This window comes from Papaver somniferum, chromosome 1 (assembly GCF_003573695.1).
Source record: "Papaver somniferum cultivar HN1 chromosome 1, ASM357369v1, whole genome shotgun sequence".
Classification (NCBI taxonomy): Eukaryota; Viridiplantae; Streptophyta; class Magnoliopsida; order Ranunculales; family Papaveraceae; genus Papaver; species Papaver somniferum.
The window spans coordinates 219,462,152-219,475,528 of record NC_039358.1 but is presented as its reverse complement, the minus strand read 5'-3'; the positions used below and the strand labels follow the sequence as shown (position 1 = coordinate 219,475,528).

At 37.5% G+C, this 13,377-nt stretch overlaps 2 protein-coding genes and 1 pseudogene across 2 annotated transcripts; 2 read left to right on the top strand and 1 right to left on the bottom strand.

Annotated features, from left to right (window-relative positions):
• Positions 1 to 212: 212 nt before the first annotated feature.
• Positions 213 to 3,991, top strand: LOC113316321 (annotated as a pseudogene).
• A 261-nt stretch (positions 3,992 to 4,252) lies between these two features.
• LOC113316337 (chlorophyll a-b binding protein of LHCII type 1-like) lies at positions 4,253 to 5,182 on the top strand. The gene has a single exon (XM_026564543.1). The coding sequence runs from the start codon at positions 4,261 to 4,263 to the stop codon at positions 5,062 to 5,064; it is 804 nt and encodes a 267-aa protein (XP_026420328.1). The 5' UTR covers positions 4,253 to 4,260; the 3' UTR covers positions 5,065 to 5,182.
• Positions 5,183 to 11,260: 6,078 nt separating this feature from the next.
• Positions 11,261 to 12,592, bottom strand: LOC113360548 (E3 ubiquitin-protein ligase SDIR1-like). Its single transcript, XM_026604052.1, has 6 exons — positions 12,512 to 12,592; positions 12,353 to 12,407; positions 12,208 to 12,260; positions 11,859 to 12,087; positions 11,548 to 11,689; positions 11,261 to 11,444 (listed from the first exon to the last, which is right to left on the bottom strand). The coding sequence occupies exons 1-6, from the start codon at positions 12,590 to 12,592 to the stop codon at positions 11,261 to 11,263; spliced, it is 744 nt and encodes a 247-aa protein (XP_026459837.1).
• Between the last annotated feature and the right edge of the window lie 785 nt (positions 12,593 to 13,377).

The following is a 13,377-nucleotide window of genomic DNA, read 5'->3' as shown; positions in this document are numbered from 1 at the left end:
ATGTCCTCTAGGCTCTAACAAGGATGCTGTAGGCAAAGTTTCTCGTAATCATTATCATTCACAATTCTATATCTAAATGACCAAGTATCAAGATAAGAAAACTTATATTTGAACAATAAAAAGTAATGACTCAATTGTACCTGCATTTTATTTGGTGCAGCACCATCAACAAGCTTCAGACCCAAAAGTTTCCCTGACTCATTCACTTTTTCAGGTTCTGGCGGCTGCTGAACAAGCTTCAGTTCCCTGAAATTGATGAACTTAGCAGATAACAAAGAGGAAAATGTTGGTAAAGTACTTCCACACACAAAAGGCTTACAGTAGTTTCTGATGATTGACCATTTGTTAGATTAAATGCTTAACATAGTTAGGTTTGTTACATGTTGCATGCAGATACTATACTGCAATTTCCCAAACAATCGAACATTGACATCTTGAGTAGCTGAGTTAACATATATACATATTATCAATTTCATCAGATATGAAGCATGATAAGTTTGTGGCATTTGTACAAACTATTGAAGGGAGTGTATGAAAACAAGAAGCTGACATAAAAACATCAAAAAATAAAATTAAAAATCATAGCTCCGAACCTTTGGTTTATGCTATCTACTTTCTTTTAAATGGAAGGAGAGTGAGAGAGACTGTTGATCCGAGAAAAGAAAAGGCAGGAAAGTTTTTTTTTTTTCATTTTTAAAATGGTCCGTGGGAGGGATTGAAGTCGTGACCCCTGGGAGGAAAAGGACTTTCAACTTTGAGCTGTTCACTTAAAAGCTGAAGTCTTAAGATTACAGTGGAGACTAGCCTCACCCGAGTACACATGCACCCACTTATTTCAGACCACCAACCAAAACTAATAGTTTAAGGTGGGAAAGTATCCAGTATATATTTTTTTTTCCTCATTCTTCATACAAAAAGAAAACACTGCTTTCCCTATACTCGTTGTGCACCTTTTTCTTTTTGACATCTTCCGTCTGAACGTTCCAAATTATACTTTTTTTATGGTATTTATTCATGACTAACTATACTAACATGTGTTGCTAAACTTTAATAATTGGCAACCTATATATTATATAATACAAGTCAAGATCCATTCCAGCCCGATTAGCACTAATCTATATTAAAAAATAATAAGACTTAAAACACTTGGTTTCTGCTGTTACTTCCAGGAGCTAGCTGAGCCCCTTGTAACGTGAACAGGCATAAGAAGAGTTAGAGTAACAGGATCTAAACAAAGAAAACAAGGATTTCTTATGTTTATTAAGAGGTTCAGCTATATTTTTGTTTACACTTGTAGGTTATAGCTACCAACATCGTCGAGCATCTATTTGTGTACTTCAAATTTTGAGTTGTACTGTTCTGCAATTATTTCCATGAAGAACACCAGTAAAAGTCATCTTCTTTTCATCTTCACTACTCTCTATCGAGTTTCTGCTGCTGATGATTTTACATATGTTCAACTTGATAACATTCTCTTGGACTGTGGCACAGAAACAGAAGTTACAGATGAGACGATGTGGGAAACAATTTTTGGTTCAGCATACGCAGCTTCAGAGTTGAACACGTCAACATCACATAACGCTTCTCGCCGTGGCCGAACCCCTGGTGTTCCAGATATACCTTATATGACGGCAAGAATTTTCAAATCTGAATTCACTTATAGTTTTACTGTTAATAGTGCTGGTTGGAAGTCAGTTGTTCTTCATTTTTACTCATCATCTTATGGGAATCTGAGTGCCTCTAATGCTATATTTTCGGTTTCATCTGGTGCTTATACTCTCCTTAGAGACTTCAGTGTATCAAAAACCAGTGAGGTTCTGGGTTCTGGTATCATTGTCAAGCAATTCTCTATTTACATAGATGAAACAAAGGTACTGAACATAACCTTCACACCATCCTCAAATTACACCAATTCGTATGCACTTGTGAATGGGATTGAGGTCTGGTCGATTTCAGATGATATCTACAGTTTTACTAATGCAAGTGCTTCTGTTGTGGGTCAAAAGGGAGATCCTCTCATCATCAATCACAGTAAACCTCTTGAGATGGTTGTTCAGCTGAATGTTGGTGGGGATGATTCCCGTGCAGAGAAAGAAGATAGTTCATGGTCTGATGATTCATCTTATATTATTGAAAAACTTATTAGTCGCACGTATTATGCAAATTCCAGCGTGAAGATTAAATACCATACCGGAGTTGATTCTTACTTTGTACAAGAGGGTGCTCGAACAATGGGATCTTATCGCAGAGTTTAATCAGGATCAGAACCTGACTTGGGTTTTTTCAGTTGACCCTGGTTTTTACTACTTTGTAAGGCTGCATTTCTGTGAGATCGATCCAGATATCACCAAGGCCAACCAAAGGGTGTTCAAGATATTCCTTAGTAATCAGACTGCCGAGGATCAGGCTGATGTGGTTTCATGGACTGGAAATGGTATTCCGCTGTTTAAGGATTATATAGTGCCTGTTCCAAAAGGGGAAGGCCCGAAGGATCTATAGGTTGTGCTACATCCTAATATAGCCAGTAAGCCCAAATATTATAATGTCATCTTAAATGGTATGGAAATCTTCAAGGTAAATGACACAACTGGAAACCTTGCTGCACAGCCTGCACCAAACCCAATTCATGCTCCTGTTCAGCAACACATAGAGCCAAATTCTCCAAGCAAGTCCAGGATTTATCCTAAAATTATAGCAGGTGTTATAGGTGGAGTGGCTGCTTCATCTCTTGCTTGTGTTGCTGCCTTTATAGTATTCCGATGGAAGCAGCACGGAAATTCTAATAATGCCAGTGTTCGACCACCTTTGTGGATTATGCATTCACATCCTCCACTTTCAGGAAAAATGAACACTAATAGAGGCTATGCTTCATCACTTTCATCAGATACTTGTCGTCACTTCTCATTTCCAGAAATTAAAGCTGCCACAAGCAACTTCAGTGAGGCTTTAGTCTTGGGTGTTGGTGGTTTTGGAAAGGTTTACAAGGGTGAAATAGAAAATGGGACTATTAAGGTTGCCATTAAACGGGGGAACCATCTCTCTAAGCAAGGTGTTCATGAATTCCTAACAGAAGTTGAGTTGCTTTCTAAACTCCGACATCGCCATCTTGTATCCCTAATTGGGTACTGTGAAGGTAACTATGAAATGATTCTTGTTTATGATTTCATGGCTCTTGGAACTCTACGCCAACACCTGTACAATACCCAAAACCCTCCCCTAACTTGGAAGCAAAGGCTTGAGATCTGCATCGGAGCTGCCCGTGGTTTACATTACCTCCATACAGGCGCCAAACCTCAAACAATCATTCACCGAGACGTGAAGACAACAAACATCCTGTTGGATGAGAAATGGGTCGCAAAAGTTTCAGATTTTGGGTTATCTAAAATTGGACCTTCATCGGATGATACGCATGTCAGTACAGATGTGAAAGGAACTATTGGCTATTTGGATCCGGAATACTTCAGGAGGCAGCAAATAACAGAGAAATCAGATGTCTACTCATTTGGTGTGGTACTGTTTGAGGTCCTTTGTGCAAAACCAGTAATCAATCCAACATTAGTAGATGAGGATTTATCCTTAGCAGAATGGGATGTACAGAAACAGAGAGAGGGCATCCTTGATCAGATAATTGACCCTTACTTGAATGGGAAAATAGCACCAGATTGCCATTTACCAGATATGAAAACAATGATCCTGATGCCATATTATCAGGGTTCAATGGGAGCGGAAACAATTCATGGAGCAGCGGAACGCTACCACGCTAAGCCTGACCAGTGAATAGTGAAGATTGAGGATTCCTATGGTTTAACTTAAGACCTAGTGTTGAGATAGTTAAGCTAATTATGGACTTCTGCAGAATCTGTACTATATAAGATGACGTAATTTATTGTTAACATAATTTTTATACTGAATTGTTTAGCAACACTATTAGTCTTGTACTGACTGCTTAACAGTGTAATATTCAAGATAGAGAGAGTTTTTAATATACCAATCCCTTCTCTACATACCCATAATCATTAAACGTATCTTACTGCAACCTGAACAGCTTTAACCGGAAAATGTACAAAAAAAAATTAAAATTTCGCCTCTGAAAAATTATCCAAGATATTCATGGATAGATATATCTAATCCCTAATCCAACACTAGTAGCCTATATAAAGAACCTGAACTGCATCAGTCTTAACTCACCAAATCAAACTACCATCTATAGTAATATTTCATTTTCAAGCTAACAAGAAAAACGAGTATTTGATAGCAACCATGGCTCTCTCATCTCCATCATTTGCAGGGAAAGCTGTGACTCTAAACTCACAAACAGAATTCCCCACCAATGTTAGATCCACTAGCAATGGTAAGATCTCGATGAGGAAGACATCCGCAAAGAAGCCTGCTGCTTCGACAGGAAGTCCACGGTACGGTCCAGACCGTGTCAAGTACCTCGGTCCCTTTTCTGGTGAGTCTCCTTCTTACCTAACTGGTGAATTCGCTGGTGACTATGGTTGGGATACTGCTGGACTATCAGCTGACCCAGAAACCTTTGCAAAGAACCGTGAACTTGAGGTGATTCATTCAAGGTGGGCGATACTCGGCGCTTTGGGCTGTGTCTTCCCAGAACTCCTTTCAAGAAATGGAGTCAAATTCGGCGAAGCAGTTTGGTTCAAAGCCGGCTCTCAGATTTTCAGTGAAGGAGGACTAGACTATTTGGGAAATTCCAGCTTGGTTCATGCACAGAGCATCTTAGCTATTTGGGCCACTCAAGTCATTCTTATGGGCGCTGTTGAGGGCTACAGAGTTGCTGGTGGTCCACTAGGTGAGGTCATCGATCCACTTTACCCAGGTGGCAGCTTCGATCCATTAGGCCTTGCAGAGGACCCAGAGGCATTTGCAGAGCTAAAAGTAAAAGAACTAAAGAACGGGCGCCTTGCTATGTTCTCCATGTTTGGGTTCTTCGTTCAGGCTATTGTGACTGGCAAAGGTCCTCTAGAGAACCTCGCTGACCACCTTGCCGACCCAGTGAACAACAATGCCTGGTCATATGCTACCAACTTCGCTCCCGGGAAGTAAGCATAAGCATACCAAAGGCAAAATGGCGTTTGATTCCCTACTTTTTTCTTTAATATCCTCTGTACATTCATTTAGCTTGTAAAATTATGTAGAATGTTTCTATATAGTGTTTCTGTATATGGATTATTTTCTGTACCTCAAAAATGCAAGGGCGACTTAGAGATAATTTGGTTCTCTTCGCCATCCTTCGTAACACTCTAAAATAATCCAATTTTCAGATAATTCAGTGTTCTGATAAAGTTCATAGATCTGATTACTATGGAAACTACATATGTTCTAGAAACAGTGAAGCAGTTCAATTGATGTTGTGTTGTAGATTGTAAACCACAATAGTCAGAAGTCGCAATTCTAATTGGTAGTCATTCTTGAGCACTAGCATTACCAAAGAATAAAGCTACCAAATACTAAAAGATTAGCATCGACTGCTCATCCATTAAGCCATAATTTCACAAATAAAATCAGACAAATGATGAGCTATATAAGATCCAAATTGGAACCTGGAAACTCCTTTAGAACGCCCTGTTCTATCATCATCATCAGAAGGCGGTATACTAGCGCTTCTTGGGTTCTTGGCTTTATGCATCAAATCCAAAAGTTTCTTCTTCATTTGCAACTGAATCAAATTAACATAATACTATATCAAATCTTTGAGGCATTTTCTCGAACAGTGCTGCTGCATCACCATTATGCCCAACATGTCAAATAATAACAATTCAATTTCATCATATGATTAATCATGTTATCTATCAGACTATGATCTTCTTTTATGATTGAATCTTAAACCATGAACATACAGAAAAATTATTGGCTGGATGGAAATGGAAGAGGAGAGTAAGCAATGGTTACAAAGAAAAGGCAAGAAAGTTTTTCTGTGTGTTATATAAAGCTAGATAAGTAGATAGCCATTGTTTTGATACAGTGTTGAATGCACACCATGATTTCCCTGGTAAACAATATATATATGCCTGTTAAAAGATCACTATTGTTGCCTATAATTGATGCTGCTGATGATGAACTTTTGTTACTGGAAACTGAGAGCATCTTTGAATGAAAGAAAAGGGGTTGTTTTTTACCTGATATTGAAGCTCAAAATTCACTCCAAAAATCCTAATTGTATTTCAAACGGCATCTGCAACCCCGATCAACTTGCCCTAGCAATTTGTTTGACAGTCATCATCCAACATTACCCCCTTTATACTGTGATTTTAAAATCGACGGATTTCTTTCTATTACTTTGTTTGTTTATTTATGGTTCCGGCGTTCCGCCAAGTATCGAGTTCATGACCTCACGCCTCGAGGAGGAACCCAATTTCCTAACTTGTTTCTCAGAAGACTTTTAGTCCCACATCGCAAACAAAATAGACATCAGTTTATTATTTAGACTTCAACATTGGCTAAACCTAGAATCGACCCAGGCATATAGGATCTTTGGCTGTGGGTTCGGGAGGTGAGCCTGCACTCCCATCAAAGGGGGGCTAGCCCTGTTACACGCACGTGAATGAATGTTGCTACTGTTGGCTCACCTTTTTTTTTTTTTTTTTTTTTTTTTTTTTTTTTTTTTTTTTTTTTTTTTTTTTTGTCTCGCCAGATTTTTATCCACCGGAAGATCCTTGCCTGATTTGCGATCTAGGCATTCATTACCGCACCATATTTCAAGCCATGTTAACAAATTAACTTTCATTGTAAACGACTTCTGGGCATGGTTCAAATTAAACTGGCTTGTAGGCAACTTCCAAGCACAAATACTTCAATTCATGGAATCATTGAATTGGGATTCTGCGACAGCAGGGCCGGACCAACTGCTTAGGAAACATAGGCAATCGCCTAGGGCCCCCGAATGATAGGGGCACCCAATTTTATTTTATTGTGTATTCATCCGTTAGAAAGAAAGAAAAAAACTATTGTCAATCCCATAATCATGATCAACAATTGAACATTGGACTAGTTTTAGTGGATTGAAGAAATAATATAGCAAGAAAAAATTATACATGGTGTTTTTTTATTTGTTGTTTAATTCAGATTTTAGTTCTTCTTTGAATTATGAGACGTAATTTTGTACGTCAAATTCTATTTGCTAGAAGAAACTTAAAGGCCTATTGAAGTTCTTGAAATATATGAAGGTTGCTACCCAAATGTAGAAATTGCATACAAGATTTTATTGGCAATTCCAGTTACAGTTGCTTCTGCAGAAAGAAGTTTTTCGAAGTTAAAGTTGATCAAGTCTTACCTTGGGTGGAAAATGTCACAAGAAAAATTAAATAACCTAGCAATATTATCTATCGAGATCGACATGGTAAATAACATTGATTACGATATGATAATTGATGATGCATCAAGGAGGGCACGAAGACCAATTTTTCGTAGATTAACAATTCTTGTATGGTCGTTTTCCATTTGAAAATTTTATTACATACTTATGTTATTGTTTATTTTCTTAAAACATACTTATGTTGTCGACTGGGTTGCACAGACGCGGACGCGTAGACGCGGACACGACACGATGCGGACACTACAAAATTCTCAAAAAACTAGGATGCGGACACGTATATACATATTTTATTTATATATTATTTATATATATAATCATGTATTTATACAGCAAAGTCAAGTATTTTCGACCCTGTATAAATTTCAAAAGAAAAGAAGATATCGTCTTTTATACACGTCGAATGTCAAACACTCAATCATTATTAAACATATGACAGAATTAAAATGTATTCTTAGAACAACACATGCCCAACTAAGGGTATACGTGATGTCATTTCCAATTAAAAAACCCTAATAAAGACCTAAATTATTGATCTAAATGTTTGTCTTTCTTCGTTTGGTTAATAATAGTAAAAATAAAGGAAAAAGTTTAAATGAAAATGAAAAAAAATGCGTCGGACACGCGTCATCGGTGCGTCCAAACCAGACGCGCGCAGAACACACAAATTGGTGCGTCGGACACGCGTCGTGTCAGCGTCCACGCGATCTTCTTACTTTAAACGACCGGGAAAAAAAATTCGTTTTTCGCCTAGGGCCCCTAAAAAACTTGGTACGTCCCTGTGCGACAACAAATATCAAGCACAACTACTTCAATTCATGGAATCATTGAATTGGGATTCTGCGATAGCAGGGCCGAACCAACTCCTTAGGAAACATAGGCAATCGCCTAGGGCCCCAATTTTATTTTATTGTATTCAACCGTTAGAAAGAAAGAAAAAAAAACTATTGTGAATCCCATAATCATGATTAAGAATTCAACATTGTACTAGTTTTAGTGGATTGGAGAAAACAATAGAGCAAAAAAAAATTATACATGGTGTTGTTTTATTTGTTGTTTAATTCATATTTTAATTCTTCTTTGAATTATGGGACGTACAAAATTGCGTCCCATAATTTAAATGCTATTTGCTAGAAGAAACTTAAAGGCCTATTGAAGTGTTGAGTTTCTTGAAATATATGAAGATTGCTACCCAAATGCAGAAATTGCATACAAGATTTTATTGGCAATTCCAGTTATAGTTGCTTCTGCAGAAAGAAGTTTTTCGAAGTTAAAGTTGATCAAGTCTTACCTTCGGTGGAAAATGTCACAAGAAAAATTAAATGACCTAGCAATATTATCTATCAAGATCGACATGGAAGACCAATTTTTCGTAGATTAACAATTCTTGTATAGTCGTTTTCCATTTGAAAATATTATTACATACTTGTGTTATTGTTTATTTTCTTGAAACATACTTATGTTGTGGATCTTCTTACTTTAAACAACCGGGAAAAAAAAATCGGTTTTCGCCTAGGGCCCTTAAAAAGCTTGGTACGGCCCTGTGCGGCAGCAAATATCAACTAAGAATACTCAAAATATCAGTCAGTAATGTCCCTATCCAATTCATTGCGTGGCTGAAAAAAAAAACCCACAGAATTTGTGGTGCCAACTCTACAACCAATGAGAACACGGCTGAAGATCTTCATGGATAGATATATCCAAGCCAGAATCCAGCACTAGTAGCCTATATAAAGAACCTGAACTGCATCAGTCTTAACCCACACAAAATCCATATACCTTCTTCAATAATCTTTCAATCAATCTAACTACAAAAATACATATACATGGCAACCATGGCTCTCTCTTCCCCATCATCTGCAGGGAAAGCTGTGACTCTAAACTCACAAACAGAATTCCCCGCCAATGTTAGATCTAGCAGCAACAGCAAGATCTCGATGAGGAAGACATCCGCAAAGAAGCCTGCTGCTTCTTCAGGAAGTCCATGGTATGGTCCAGACCGCGTCAAGTACCTCGGTCCCTTTTCTTCTGGAAGTCCATGGTGCTGATTCTTGCAGGTCTTCTAATTCTCAAATCAATATAAAAATTAAAATTGAGTATTCCCAAATTCCTTACATTTGAACAATTCAAAGTAAAAATGTAATTGTACCTGCATTTGATTTGGTGTAGCACCATCAACAAGCTTCCTACCCGAAAATTCCCCTGAAATCCTTTATTTTTATCAGGCTCTGGCTGCATAGTAAAAGCACAAGCTTTAAGGTCCCTGAAATTTAAGAAATTTACTTAGCGTATAACAAGGAAGAGAATGCAGATGGCTAGACAGGGCATCAATTTCTGATGGAAAAAATGGAAACTTGTATGTTTGTAGTGTTAGCCAAGCACAACAGTAACTTTCATTGAACACACCAAGACTATTGCTGCTCGCTTTGACGATATTGGCAAAAGCAAGTGCGCAGATGAAATTTAGACTAGAAACTTACAAGTTGTTGACCCACTGGTAGGTGGAACCGGTACTACTTGAGTCTCCTTACGCTCAGCACTACAGTGGGAACGTTGTATTCGGATACAAAAACCTAAATGGACAGTAAAGAGAATAGTTTTCTTTGAAAACATTGACATTTACTAGATTTCACCCTGGATTTTTTCCAGCGAGGGGAAAGGATACTCTTTTAGGAGTAGCTTGTCTTCGATTTGTCTTTTGTTCCTGGGATGGACTTAGATTGGAGTTTTGTTTAGGATTGACCACCTCTGCATCTATCTTAAAGAATAATAATTTCATGGAGAAAATTGTCTGAGAAATTTAATATAAATAAAATCTGGCTAATATAATTGACCCTAGTAACATGCAAATTAAAATAAAATGTTGGAGATACAGATAAAAATGGCTGCAGACAAAATTCTTGTACTCATCAATTAATATAAATATCTCAAAAGAAAGACAATTTTAACGGGGCAGTTTAAATGTCATTATATGACCAAGATCGTTAGTCTAGGGCCAATAATACAAGAACAAAATTGGATTCATTTACACCTAAAACGAGTGGTGTCACTGCTAAGGGATCAGGAACAAAAGTAGATGAAACAGTTAATTTGACAACAACAAGTTTCATGTCAAGATGGAACGTTGGATAGCACAGTTTAAAATGAACTGATTATTGATAACTCATAGACCATATTTCAGAGACTAATTACTGTTAAATTTACATATCCAAGATTATTGTTTTTTTTGATTACTTGCATGTATGACAAAGTACGACAGGAATAAAACTCAAAACGCTAAAGCTGCAGTCCATAAATAAAGACTGCGTACATGTTTGTTATAAATAATAAACTTCCTTAGGTGTTGTCTAATTATCCTCGTAACTTGATTTTTCTAATACCTACATATACATAATCGCCACATTTATTTTTACTACAAGGTGGATGTATATGAACCTGAGACTCTGAAGGCTGAGAGTATACCGTCACGCCACAGGGGAACCATCATACATTCCAGTACCTGCATCATTCCTGCCATTCATTTGCTCTAAACTTGCAGACTGGGCATGTACCTTGCTGCCGTAGCCATGGGACTGGAATGGAACTGCGCTCGTCAAGAAAACAAGGATCAAAGAGATGGTTACAACGAAAAATGAAGTTTAGACTCCACAACTAGTACAGAGCATATAGCATCTACAGCATAAATAAACAATAACAAAAGGTAAGTGCTTGAATGGTGATAAACTGAGGGGCCCACACGCCACACCTGATGCAAACATGGAAGGGTACGGATGATTTCTCCCTCATTCACTTGCTCCAAGCAGACGCTACAAGTTAGTTCATCCACAGGTGCCTTTGGAATAGCCTCTGCTTCACCAGAAACTTGATGACTCTGCTAGTGAGGAAAAATCAATACATGACAAGTAACCTTATATAACAAGAAACGGAACATTATTTGTAACAGGGGAAATGATCTGGTAAAATTGTACAATATGTAGGAAATTTCAGTGCAACCAGTTTTTCATAGACAACTACAAACTGGTAAGTGTAGTAGTGCATTATGTGAATGAAGAGAGTCAAAACAGAAACCTCAGCTGCGGGTGCAGAGGAGCTTTGCTCCTGTAATGCATCTTCACTGTAGAACAAAAATTGAAGGATAAATGTTAGAAACATTTCATACTTTCCTAATAACAAGGACACCTATGGAGATTAAGTAAGAGAAAGAAAACACTACATACAAGTTGCGAGAACAAACACAATACTTGCCTTTCTCACCCGTAACCCTGTACTTATGAACATGAAGGGCATTAATCTCTTCCTCAATCATTGAGGGAGCAGGGGAAACATTATACGAATCAATTGCACCCAGAGTTTCAAATTCTGCAAGAGAAATTAAAACAATTCGATACCATTAGAAAATTGGCCTTTCAAACAATCCTTTAGGCCTTTAATCATATGTAGATAGTAACTTGAGGAATTGTCATACATCGCAAATCTGCCTGAAAAATAACCTAGTACATAACCAAAAATGCGCTCAAGTGTCGTATACCTAGTTCATCAAAATTATAACCTAGTGCAAGCTGGAGTCTTAAACCTTGCAATCCACCTCTTGCTGCAATTGCCAACGATGACGGCATGTGCAACCGCCACTCTGTTTGACCTTGCAGTGCATCACTGGAACCCCCAGCATGAACCTGGGACTGAGCTTGAATTTGTCTGCATATTTCATACATTCGAAAGATTTCGGCCACCAGAAAAACACCGAAAACTAACCGAACCTACAAAAGATGGAATTACAAAAATGACTCCATTAAATATCTGTATTGCACACAGCATACATTACCAATTTGAGGAAACTTCTAATTTTCAACTCTCGCACTCTAATAACCTAATCATACCATAAATCTTGGTGATATCTGATTAGAGTTTAGTATCATGAACAGCATGAAAACTGCAGAATCAAACAATTAAAACTCATGTGAACATAGGTAATCACAACAAATGTCAATTGTAGTTGCATTTTATAGATAGGCATAATAGTACCAGTGAAAAGAAAAGCAAAGGAGTTGGTATTATTCGGCGGTGATGCCCGTATTCTCTGATAATCAAAAAAGAATCAACATAAAACACAATAAATCACAAAGCCCACGAAATTGTCTCACATTTTAAATTACTGCTAACCAAGGAAATGTTGAATAATACCAATGAAGGACGTTGATGAGGAATAACTCTAGCACACCCACTTTCAATATCAGGTCTAGCTCCTCGAAATGCATAACTCATTGTTGCTACAGCAGAAAGTTGAATATATATACTTATAAATTGCAGATACGTTTCAAAACAACCTATTATAATAACCTGAACATGAAATTGTAACAATTTGACTTAGGTCAGGTACTAGTACCAGAAGTTGTGTAAGGAATGTAAACTCTAATAATTACACAACATTACAACCTACTAAGTTGCCTCAATTTGATCAAGAAATCAAAAACACAAATTCAACTCAAAACACAAATATAAATTGTAAAGTTGATTATATGGCTTTGTGGGTATCATCCCGACAGCTTGGCATAAACATCGTCGAACACTGATTTATCAATTGGCGGCATCGAGCTATTCGTGCCGATAACGTGTTATGTAATGGAGGACGTATTGGAATACCAACTAACTAATACTCTTTGACTCGGTTTTTAGTAATACTAAAGAGTATACGGGATCGTCTATATTAGTGGTATATACTGACCACTAGCACTAACCAAGAAGTAGATACATGAAAGTGGGAAAAGGAGGATTTTATTTCATTCAAAATGTTTGTTACATTTTACATTAAACAGAGAAAGCTATTTATAGCCAAAGTGTAAAGTGCAGAGTGAGATACTATACAACCACGTATGGCTATTAGGTGTCAAATTAAGGGTAAACTTAATTCTTTAAGAAAGTGATTAACCTTATCTAGTTGGACTGGTTCTCATCCAAAATTGAGTCCAGTAAAAACTGGAGTGTTCTGGACGATCATACGGTGGGCCACGTCCCAAACACTTGTTTACACAATACTCCCCTTTGGACCA